The sequence below is a fragment of the Petromyzon marinus genome, unplaced genomic scaffold (assembly GCF_048934315.1).
Source record: "Petromyzon marinus isolate PM22_M1 ecotype Great Lakes invasive population unplaced genomic scaffold, UKy_Petmar_22M1.pri1.0 PM_G_Scaffold_33, whole genome shotgun sequence".
Lineage (NCBI taxonomy): Eukaryota > Metazoa > Chordata > Hyperoartia > Petromyzontiformes > Petromyzontidae > Petromyzon > Petromyzon marinus.
The window spans coordinates 147977-159786 of record NW_027422906.1 but is presented as its reverse complement, the minus strand read 5'-3'; the positions used below and the strand labels follow the sequence as shown (position 1 = coordinate 159786).

The 11810-nt window shown below is 46.2% G+C and overlaps 1 protein-coding gene across 1 annotated transcript; it reads left to right on the top strand.

Moving 5' to 3' along the window:
* The first annotated feature begins 738 nt into the window (after positions 1–738).
* LOC142915639 (heterogeneous nuclear ribonucleoprotein L-like) lies at positions 739–11245 on the top strand. The gene is made up of 11 exons (XM_076061358.1): positions 739–830; positions 1212–1297; positions 1429–1525; positions 2965–3034; positions 6269–6355; positions 6843–7099; positions 7455–7576; positions 8255–8456; positions 9064–9121; positions 9949–10044; positions 10502–11245. The coding sequence occupies exons 5-11, from the start codon at positions 6280–6282 to the stop codon at positions 10555–10557; spliced, it is 867 nt and encodes a 288-aa protein (XP_075917473.1). The 5' UTR covers positions 739–830; positions 1212–1297; positions 1429–1525; positions 2965–3034; positions 6269–6279; the 3' UTR covers positions 10558–11245.
* The last annotated feature ends 565 nt before the right edge of the window (positions 11246–11810 follow it).

Genomic DNA, 11810 nt, shown 5'->3' with positions numbered 1-11810 from the left:
TTAATTTATTATTTTATTCTCATTCTACGCGACTATACCGAAAGAACCAAAGAAGATGAATCCTTGCAGTCACGAAAGCTTTAAATGGAAACAAAAACCGTTTGTTTTTCAATTTCCCCAAGTCACGAATTCCCTCCGAATTAAAGTGCCGCTGCTGCTTTTGTTGTGCCGTCTGACAAAAGCGGCACACGTTCAACTGTGATTAGTAACCGTGTTAAAAATTAATATCTCGTATTGAAATGGTGCACACACGTACCTTGTTTATGTACGTTTGAAGAGGCTTCGTTTGTCAGGTGATACATCGACAGAAGAAGACTACATTACCCTCAAGATGTATTTTAAATATAATTATATTCTTACAGTACATTCAATTCCAACGTACTACACTGCCAAACTGAAATGGGACGTGGCATCTAACCTGCATCCAACCAGTCTCCACTCCGTTGCATGCATTGAAACATTTCTTGAGATCAAATGAGGTGACTTGGAGCAGACCAACCTCGTGTTTAACATTAACAACAACAGGCATGCGTTTTAAAGTCGGCCACATCTTTGAATAACGGCACTCGTTTGAATCGCTCCCTCCGTGCAGCTACGTGGTGATGATACCCAAGACGCGGCAGGCGCTGGTGGAGTTTGAAGACCCGGAGAGCTCCCGCAGCTGCGTCGACTACTCGTCCAAGGGCTCCGTCTACGTGTGCGGGCAGCCGGCCTACTTTAACTTCTCTACCAGCTAGAAGCTTTGGCGCCCTGGCGTCCCGGGGGACAACGGCAACAGCAACCACATCCTGCTCTTCACCATTCTCAACCCCATCTACCCCATCACCACGGTGGGCATTGTTACACTTACAGCAGCTGGACATTAATGTGTGAATAGTTTGTCGGGTGTGCCACGCACACACGCGCATGTTTCATTTATACGAGTGAAATTATGTCCGTTTTGGATTACAGTGAATGGCTTTGCTAACGAAATTACATTGATCCTTTGGTTCATTTGAGGCAATTGAAGTCGTGTTTTTTGTTTGTGCTTTGAAGTCCACCAATGGCATTGAATAAAAAACAATATATAGACCTAATGTTGATTTTGGAAAGCGTTGATGTCCTGTATGGCTCGATCTTAAAAATTCACTGGAAAAAAAGCTTTTCAAATTTACTTGGTAATGCGTGCAAAATCACCTCGCTGCGTTTGTGTGCTCCATGTGGTCCTGCAGGATGTGCTTTACAACATTTGCAAACCATTTGGGCCTCTGCAACGCATTGTTATCTTCAGGAAGAATGGCCTGCAGGCCTTTGTGGAATATCCTTTCAACGAGATGCATAACCGTAACGATATGTCCGCCATTCACGTAATTTTACATGTTATTTTGGAGATGCTAAATGTATTGTTTTTAAAATGAAATGGTCGTGTTTTCCTTAATTTTTGGCCACGTTTGTTTCGGTTGAGAGCGCCGAGAGAGCGAACTCATCCCTGAATGGAGCGGACATCTATTCGGGCTGCTGTACTCTCATAGTGGACTATGCAAGGGCAAGTACAACCGATACTTTGTACATTCACAAGTGTGTGCACCACAACCTGGGTTTTTTCACCCGCAGACCAAAGATTTCATTTAATATTATGAATTGACCACTTTGGTGAGCAAATAATGCTGAATACACACGGCAATTCATTGCTAGATGAGGGCTTCCGCACTCGATGCCTGTTGTGGGGGTTATTTTACTTGTGTGCGGGGTAAAGGAGTGTAGCATATATTGTGGCAGCATAGAAATACAATGCACCCAATGGATTTTACAGCTGCCCACCACACAGCCCCACAACCTACAACAACCCATTGTGCATGACGGGCATCCTTGCCGTTGTCTAAAGTCAAACTTTTCCCAATTGATATTACCGTGTGAGGGTGGTTCTCATCTGAGCCAGTGCCCTGAGCCAGTTAATGGAAAATTCGCATCCAGTGGGAAGGGTAGAGTTGGTTTTCAAATCGATTTTATTTGGTGACGGGTGATTAACATTCAGCCATAGGCTGCTTTGCGAGACCTGCAGAGTACCTGAGGGGAGATGTTACATTGTTAGCAGGAAATAAAATTACAGAACAGTAATAACGAATGCATCATTTTCATAACGGGGTTATGGCACTTCAACATTTTTGAGGTATACGATCAAGGCTAACGCTTTACAGTACACGAGGAACACTGCGAATAAATAATACCGAGTTAGGCAGAGCATGCCAAACTTATGTGCGATTAAACAAGTTTGGAATTTAAATAGGCCACCGAGGGATAGCGATTTTTATCTGCAAACACGAAGGGAGCTTGTTCCAACGAAGAGGGATAATCAACACGTGATCTTAAAAAAAAAACTGGTGGCAGAAGGCCACTGTTTTCCCACAACTCCGATAAGCACGCTTTTGCTACGTACGGTGCGAAAGTTTAGCTTATCGTTGACTTGCTACGTGTGGCAGCTCTTATTCATTCATCTCCCAGGAGGTTAAGGGTTGCGTTAAGTACCTCGGCTTTACCGCAAGTTGCGTGCCGTAATTGTCTCGGGGGTAATGACCGCTTAATAATTATTATGCTTGTAAATTTTAAATGGTTCTAAAGTTTCGATTTAAAGCTTTCGTGACTGCAAGGATTCATCTTCTTTGGTTCTTTCGGTAAAGTCACCACGTAGAATGAGAATAAAATAATAAAATAAAACAATAAAATTATCACGACGTTTCGGCCACAACACAAGGTCGGGACGACAGGTTTGTTCCTTTCACCTGAAGAAGGCCACTTGTGTTGTGGCCGAAACGTCGTGAGAATTTTATTGTTTTATTTTATTATTTTATCCTCATTCTACGTGGTGACTTTACCGAAAGAACCAAAGAAGGTTCTAAAGTTATATAATTTTTTCCCAGCATCTATGCCCTATATGCTGGCCACGAATAATGTTTATCTTTTCCCCCTGCTGTGTCCTCTTTACAGGCGACGCGTCTGAATGTGTTTAAAAATGACTCTGATACCTGGGACTTCACCAACCCTGGCCTCAAGCAAGGTAAGACCAATATTGAGCATATCAGAGCCGCGCTCTCTCGACAGCTGGTGGTGGTGAGCCCTCGGGTGTGTGGGGGGTGACGTTTTTAACGCAAGGGCTGGGGGGTGTGCACGGCGTGATGAAACAGGCATTGACTTTCTGTACGCGGCCGGCTTTGCCGTGTTATACTTGAAGATCAGTGGCCAAGTAGAGGGGGAAGTTTGGAGCGTTCTCAAGAGGATAATGCAGCTTCTGCACTTGAGATTTTGGTTGCAGAAAAATGTCACACCTGCAGACACTTGGTTGTCTTGAAGCACATTGGTGTACTGTTTACAATCTACAGAACTTGGTCGTTGTCACAGGAAGTTATTTGAAACGCCATTCCCCTCTTTTGTATCAATCATGCAATCACTGCAATTGTGTAGAGCTGGTCAAGGTTATTTTCGTTTATACCTATCTTCTCCATATATATAAAAGGCAAAGTTGTGAATATGTGTGTCTGTTCAAAATGTTTAGCGTACTTCCCGACATGCAACAAACTGGAAATTTGCCATGTGGGTACTTTCCAGACTGTACACCGTGCAAACATTACACAAATACACTTTTGTTTTTTGGGGGGGGGGGAGCTCGATAATGCATTTATTTTTTGCACGGCAAGTGAGCTGTGACGTCAAATCTGTCACGTGACCCGTAGTGTAGCGGTTAGCGCTACGCTGCGCTACGAACCCGGCGACCCAAGTTCGATTCCCGCTCACCGCCACCATCGGTGACGATTATTTTAACCGGTCCTGGGCCTCCCCTAGGTCGACTCAGCCTCAAACGAGTAACTGCTGTGGTGTGTGAACATCGCCACTGGGGAGACAAAGGCGGCCGGGCGTGGTGGATCCAAGTCCCGGGCGAAGCCGGGTAGTAACAGCTAGCGCAACATATAACTAAATAATCTTTGTGTTTTTTTAGCCCATGCTAAGCTTGCGTAGTTTACTCTGGGCAGATTGGTTTTAAACTCCTGCCCTTGTACTTTGTTTTTCTAGTTTACCCTTCACAACAATGTGGCAGTATAAGTGAATGTTGTGAAGAACAGGATTCACAAGGAGGCATGTGGCTGCTGGAGTGTTCAATAATCCATTGGATTAATTTTTTTGTTACCATTAAAGCTGTTGCCCTGGTACTGGACATGCGATAGACATTGCCATTAAGTTGGTGGCGTTTTAGATTTTGATCAGCTTTGAAGATTTTCCCAACGTCAAGTGCATGTGGCCCATAGGCGGGTACTCGGTTGTTCGGGGTGTATCAAGGCTGGGCATTTTTACACTACAGTGTAAAACCTTGCATTGTGAGCATAATTCGTTCCGGGAACGTGTTTGTAATCCAAAGCGCTCGTACATCAAAGCACTCGTCTATCAGTTGTGTGATCACGTGACTCACGGCAGTACAAAGTGTGTCTACACGTACACTGCTCGTATTGCAAGACCTCGCTCGTTTATCAAGTTAATATTTATTTTCAATTTTAGCTCGTCTTGCAAAACACTTGCAGACCAAGTTACTCGCAATCCAAGGTTTTACTTTTATATTTAGATTTACCAGGGTGTGTGTCTGTTGGATCAGAAGTAGGTGCCAACTTTCACTGGCATATTTGAGGTGGACATTGCACGTTGCGTTTTTATATTTTGTAGGGTTGAGAAACCTTGACTGCATTATGTGGTGTCTGGATACTAAGCGGAGAAGCTTAGAGGATGTCAGAAAAGCCGATATTTACGATTGAAAATATCACTTATTATAAAGTAACCCTTTTAATTTGGTACGATTGAGCCTGAACAGGAAAATGGTATCTTTGTCCCGAGTACATTGTGTGTACGCACAGATATTAGTTTCCGAAGAGGTAAGTCTCGCCACTTTATCAAGGGAGCTTCAGGGACACGGTGCGGTTTGATTTAATCGCCAAATTTCCGTAAACGCTTCGAAGAGTATTTTCCTCACTCCCAACATCAACGCTACAAGGAGCATCTGCGAGCATTGCCGCACACAAGCACACGAGGCAATTTGCAAGCAACACACGAGCAATCAAGCGCCCGGCAGCCAACAGCCACCGACGTGAACGGCGACGACACGAACGGCGACATTGGCGACATCCTCGTCGGCACTTGGGAGGCACCGGGGACCAAGCAACCAACACGCCGCCGCCGCTGTGACACGCACGGCCGACCCGCGCCCCCCACGCCTGCAGCGCCACGTCACGGAACACTCGGCGCAGCACGCCGCGTCCGCTGCACCGCAACCGCCACGTGCCGCTTGGCAGAGGCCATCGGATAACCTGCGTCCAGCCGCAGGCACCGGGGGACACGGCGCTGACAGACCGGCAAAGCACCGGAACCGCCGCGAAGAAGCCGGGAGCGACGAAAGCCCGCATTCACCGCGAACGGGACTTGGAAATAAGCCGAACGGAACGCGTGCCGATGCGTTTGGGGCTTAAAATCGCTCCGTTGGTGAGAATTTACCTCCACGCTCGTACGTTTAGACTGCCTTGCTAAAGTTTTGTTTGCAAACGAGGCTTTTGACATTGCTGATGCCAGACACAACGCATTTCGCATCGGTTTATAAGCGGCGATCTTTTTCATTTTAAAGGTTCGTAAGGCCCCGTCGCCCACTTCAAGCGTCCCAATTTTAAGCCCCAAACCAAAAAGGGTCGCCGGAGAGCGAGAGGTGCGGTGGCATGGACAACGCGGGGGGGTCCATTTGTGCCGAGCGTGACTGCTGTTGGCGCAGGAAAGAAGGCGCCGGCCTTTCTGTTGCATCCTCCTCGCGATGGGTCGTCAGCCGCCGCCCGACTCTGGGCAACTTTGTGTTCCCGTCGAAGCGTAGACTGGGTAAGAAACGAGCGGGCATCGCAGGCGGCAACCACGGACACTCGCTGACGCCGCACCTCGGAACAATTTGTCGCGTGCATCTGTACACCTCCAATAAATTTTGTTTTTTCTTCTTCTTGCGATGAGCGTTTCTTTACGCGCTGTATTTTGTATGGTGCTCGTTATTTATGTTGCGCCATGTGAAATCTGCATTTTAAAAATACCGCCAATTGTTTTTATCGACAGACGCAGCGCACCCCCGTGTGGAGTGTGCCCGGAATTTCTTAATGTGTTGGTCATGTGAATGTTCTGGGTGCAGAATGCATTTTTTGGATTGTCCTTATTTTGTGCAGCAATGAGCGCTTATGTTTCCCGTGGGTGAATTTGGTGATCGTTTTTTTGTTGTTTTCAGAGGACAATGCAATGATGCCAGCGAAGCAAACGTCTCTCCTTGGCGACCATCCCAAAGCACACGCTTGCGGTGGTGGCGACTGTGGAGGTAATCCCCTTGTTGCGAATGCTATAATTTCGGATTCCTTCAGCTTGCTGTCAGATTGAAAGAACCTGCTGCCTGTTGAGAACATTTCTTATTTGGAATTAGTGTTAAGGTGCATCCTAAAAACCTTTTTTTGCGATTAACAATTGCAACGTATGAGTTGCTTTGTGTTTTAAGAGACGATATTTCCAATAGCTATCAGATGTATTGGGTATTTAAAACAAGCTATGCTGAATAAGAGCTCTAGCTTGGTGGCCCTCAACCTAAAATAAAAACTAGTTTAGTCTATTCCCTAGGCAACTGAGTCTTCTGGACCAATGTTTTCCAGTGTCTCCAAGGAGTAGAGTGGTGATTCCTGGGTTACCTGACCTTATAGGAAAGGGCACACGTGTGTAAGATGATGGTTGTCATAAATCTGTTTTTCAGAGAAGTTTAGAGAGTTTCAGCTAGTTCACTATGCGTTTCCCCCTCTTGTGTGTTTGCGTCACAGGCCACCAGCAGCCACCACCACCGGGCGTCGACTATGGATCTGGCCGCGACGGCATGGGCGGTGGGGGAGGAATGGGCATGGGAGTAGGCATGGGCAACCAGGTTGGGCCCCAGGGTGGTACCCAGGGCCAGCACGTGCAGGCCATGATGAACCAGCAGGCCGACAACAAGGTCCTCATTGTGTACGACTTGGACGCCGAACGCTTCAACTGCGACCGCGTGTTTAACATCCTCTGCCTCTTCGGCGACGTGGAGAAGGTGCCTTCGCTGGGTGTTGCGCGCACCTGCTTTGAAATGAGTCCCTGTTTTTTTTCTTCCAAAGGTTCAACCGCGGTGCAATGCGTACGCGCGCGTGTGGTGCACGTCGTGCGCTGATCGTGTTATATAAAGTGGGAGATTCACACGACCAAATTTGTTCACCGATTGACAACATACACATTTGGTCATTTTCTTTACAAAAATGTACCCAATGCGAAGTGTTCTTTGTGCATGTTTTCTAATGGCCCCTCGGCCAACACTTCACATTTCAACAATGCGTTACAACGAAACTTGTAGATATTTTCGTGCAAGATTGCGCGATGCTGAACCGTCTTACGGGTTGTTATTTTTGTAGGTTAAGTTCCTGAAGAGCAAGCCGGGAGCCGCCATGGTCGAGATGGGAGATCAGTACGCCGTGCACAGGGCGGTTTTTCACCTCAATATGTCTCAGATCTTTGGAAATAAAATCAACCTCTGGTGAGCCTTTTTGTTCCCGTGTTAAATTGGTAAATGTAACTCGTCATATCCTGTTAATGTAATTGGATACTGCTTTCCATTTAGAGAAGACAACTTTAGTAAATATTTAGTGCAAGTGACTAAATTTTAGGATGGTGAAAAAGAGAGCTGATGAATACCGTGAACGAAACACTCGTCACAGCTCACGAGGACCCCGGTGACTTGCTGTCCAGAGCCTTTATTGAAGTGGCGAACATGAAATTTAGATTCTAGATTTGAAGCTTTACGGGGAGGGCCTTTATTGAAATAGCGAACGTGAAATTTGGATTCTAGATTTGAAGCTCTACGGGGAGGGCTTTCACCTATCTGTTAGAGCTTTCAACAGACAACGGGACAAGAAGTCAAAGCTCATCGAGACGCTGACCTTCCTCGAAAGATGCCGCGATCACAAGCTTAAAGGACGCGACCTGGGCTTGCTGTCTTCACTCCAACGCTGTCCTCTGGACAGTCCGGTCCCTTCACCTGATGAAGGCCACTTGTGTTGTGGCCGAAACGTCGTGATTTTTTGTTATTTTATTTTTTACCCACGTGACTTTACCGAATCGAACCAAAGAGCACGTGAAATTTGGAACGTGATAAAATAAAAACTAAAAACAGTTTCTTCGCGCTATTCCCTCCCTTCCGCCCTCGTCTCGGCAGCGTGTCGAGGCAGCGGTCGATTGTGCCGGGCCAGGCGTTCGAGCTGCCGGACGGCACCGACAGCTACAGGGACTACGCAGGTTCTCACAACCACCGCTACGCCGACAGCGAGAAGGCGGCGAAGAACCGCAACCAGCGTCCCACCGCGGTGCTGCACTTCTTCAACGCGCCCACGGACATCACGGCCGAGATGTTCGCGCAGGTCCGTGCCCCCGCCGCCCCTTCAGCCTGCTGCCAGCAGCGCAGAAGGGGAGCGCGTTCGGTTTCTTTAAAAGTTTTCCCAGGTGAAGCTTTTATAAATATTCAAGTCCAAATTTTGCACATGAAACAATCGTGGGTTTTTAAGATGAGCCTATTGATGTTGTGGAGTTTGTGGTGGCCAATGACACGTTTCCTGTGACGGGACAAATGTAAAATGGTGTAATGTAGTTTCCTTTCAGCGGTTAAAACATAAGATGTATAAATAATGCAGTCGATGTTCCAAAGGGACTTTTTTGTTACAGACTAGACAACACCTCGCGTTAATTTGTCCTGTTTAATACATTACGATTCATATTCGTATTCGAAAGGTTTACATTTCAGTCTTTGGACATTGTTTCTGCAAATGGTTGCATTCCCCCTGAGTCTATGCTTGGTGTTCACAATAATCTGAGCACTTTGAAAGACTGCTCCAAAGCTGGCGAATGTAAATTAAAAAATGGACAACGGGATTTGTGCCCGCAATTAAAATGACATCTCCCGAATGCTTTACCGGTGCACGTTAACTGTTACCAACTATAACGTGAACGCCGCCCGTTCTGTCCCCGCAGCTGTGCGACGAAATGTCGATTGCGAGGCCCCGCTCTTTCAAAGTGTTTTCTGGAAAAAGTAAGTCCCGCAAAGTATGTTTATTATTTATCTTACGTGTCATGGCACAGAATAAATCGTGTACTGTATTCTCCATGCAATCGTCGCTTGATTTACAGCACGACACCAGATGATCTGCAACGTGTGCTATGAGGCCATGCTCAAGAAACCCTGTGAGAAATTCTCTCCCGAGAGCAGTCCTTGCTATTCACTCGCGCCCAAGCTGACTGAAGCGTGTTAGCGTAGCCAAGGCATCGGACTGAAGCCTTCCTGCTGCAGAAATTCACCGACGACTGACACCACCCTTTAAACACGGCTTCTTTAGGTAAAGTCACGTAGAAGGGAAACAACAAAATAATAAATATATACAAACACAGACCATTTCAACCGAGAAGATTGATTCTGGCTTAGCAATCATTGGAAGGATTTGATAAACCATTTCGGGTCTTAATTGATTGTTCACGCTTACGGTGGCTTTCAGACCGCATCCATTATTTTCGTCTCCCCCCTCCTCTTTTCAGAACATAGATGGACTCGTCCATCTGAACAACTGCCAAATCGCTCTCCGTGGTGCTAACGTTAAAAATAACCGCCACTTTTTTAAAATTTTCTTGCTGTGGTTTTCACACCTGATGATGATTGCTTGTGTTGCAGTCGAAACGTCGTGAGAATTTTATGTTATATTTTTATTATTTTATTGTTTCCCTTCTACGTGGTGGTGACTTTACCGAAAGAACCAAGAATATGAATCCCTGCAGTCACGAAAGCTTTAAATCAAAATGGCGAAGGGTGTTGCGTTTTACACGACCCAAATGACTCTATGAGCGACGGTCCGTCCACGTGTCCAGCCGATAGGAGCATGTCCGGCCTGATGGAGTGGGAGACCAAGAACGATGCCATGGAGGCTCTGGCGTGCATTAACCATCACCCCCTGAAGAACGCAAGTAAGTTGTGGGGTGTTGGCCATTTGTGTTGGTGCGATGACATTGAAGCGGTGCTGTATTATCGGCAAATCTTTGGTCGTACGCTCTGTTGAGCACCTAATGTTCAGATTTGGGGGGGCGCTTGTTATTACCATAGCACCATCTGTGTACACTGGCTGCCTAGCAGCCTTGGGTGAAATTGCAGGAAGCAAAAGCAGTTGTAGATTGTTGTATTATATATTAACAGGTTGTTATTTATGGGCGATTTGGATTTCGTTGTTGTTGTTTGCATATACAGAATGGAATTGAAAGTTGACATAGCCAAGCACTTTCACTTATCACAACTCAACGTTATCTTAGCTCCCTGAACGAGTTTGTTGACATCGACAAAGACCCTCCTAAGAATTGCTTCATTGTTTTAAGTTTTTGTGTGCTCCAGTGAAGACGTCATGTGGCTCCCCTGTTTTTATTTTCTCAGATGTTCCATACCTCTACACCCTCAAACTGTGCTTCTCCACTGCCCAGCCTTCATAGAAGACAACTCAACATGTTTCATGCCGTATTGAACGTCGGTGTCAACATCATTGTCACTTTGTGTACTATTTGTGAATGTCCCATCACTCTTGTTGAAAGTTAACCGTGGGTATAGGTCGAAAGTACAATTGACGCGTTTACATTTTAGTTGTCATTTTTTGGAGGATTAATTTAGATTTCTATATTGACTGCACCGAAAGATTTTAAAGGTCGCAGTGGAAATGAAGAATGTTGAAATTAAAATAATTATGATTAGTCTCCTTAACCTGCCGAGTTTGTCTGCCGTGTGCATTGCTATTTTGTCCATGAGCCCCAAACCAGATTTCACTTGGCAGTCCTCGGGTGCCGTAACTTTAGCGGCTCCAATTAATTTACAATTTGGGGGGGTTCTCAACTTGCTCATAGCCAAAGTTTTTGCTCCCACCACGAGTGATGCTCCTTTCTTGCTGTAGCCCATGGCACTAATATTGCCCATTTAATTTCATAACGGAGAGCTCTGAAATAAATGCCAAAGAGACCCTTTTGGGGGGGGCTGGTAAAAATATACCCCGACTCATTGAAAATCCCATTGAAAAACATGGGTTGGCATTCTGTACAGTGCGTGTATTTAGCAGGTTAATACGCTTGCAAATATAAACCCCAAGAGAAAATAGAACAGTGTTTGAAAATAAAAGTATGGAGAGATGCATGTTTGACATCGAACTGGAATCGATTGAACATGAGCGTGGAGACATGAAGGAAGTTGGGCATAGGGTAGGTGAGTGACTGAGTGTGTGGGTGGCTAGGTGAGTGACTGAGTGTGTGGGTGGCTAGGTGAGTGAATGAGTGTGTGGGTGGCTAGGTGAGTGACTGAGTGAATGAGTGACTGAGTGTGTGGGTGGCTAGGTGAGTGACTGAGTGTGTGGGTGGCTAGGTGAGTGAGTGAATGAGTGACTGTGGGTGGCTAGGTGAGTGACTGCGTGAATGAGTGACTGTGTGGGTGGCTAGGTGAGTGACTGTGGGTGGCTAGGTGAGTGACTGAATGAGTGACTAAGTGTCTGTGTGGGTGGCTAAGTGAGTGACTGAGTGAATGAGTGAGTGTGTGGGTGGCTAGGTGAGTGACTGAGTGTTGGTGGCTAGGTGAGTGACTGTGTGGGTGGCTAGATGAGTCACTGAGTGAATGAGTGACTGTGGGTGGCTAGGTGAGTGACTGAGTGAATGAGTGTGTGGGTGGCTAAGTGAGTGAATGAGTGACTGAGTGTGTGGGTGGCTAG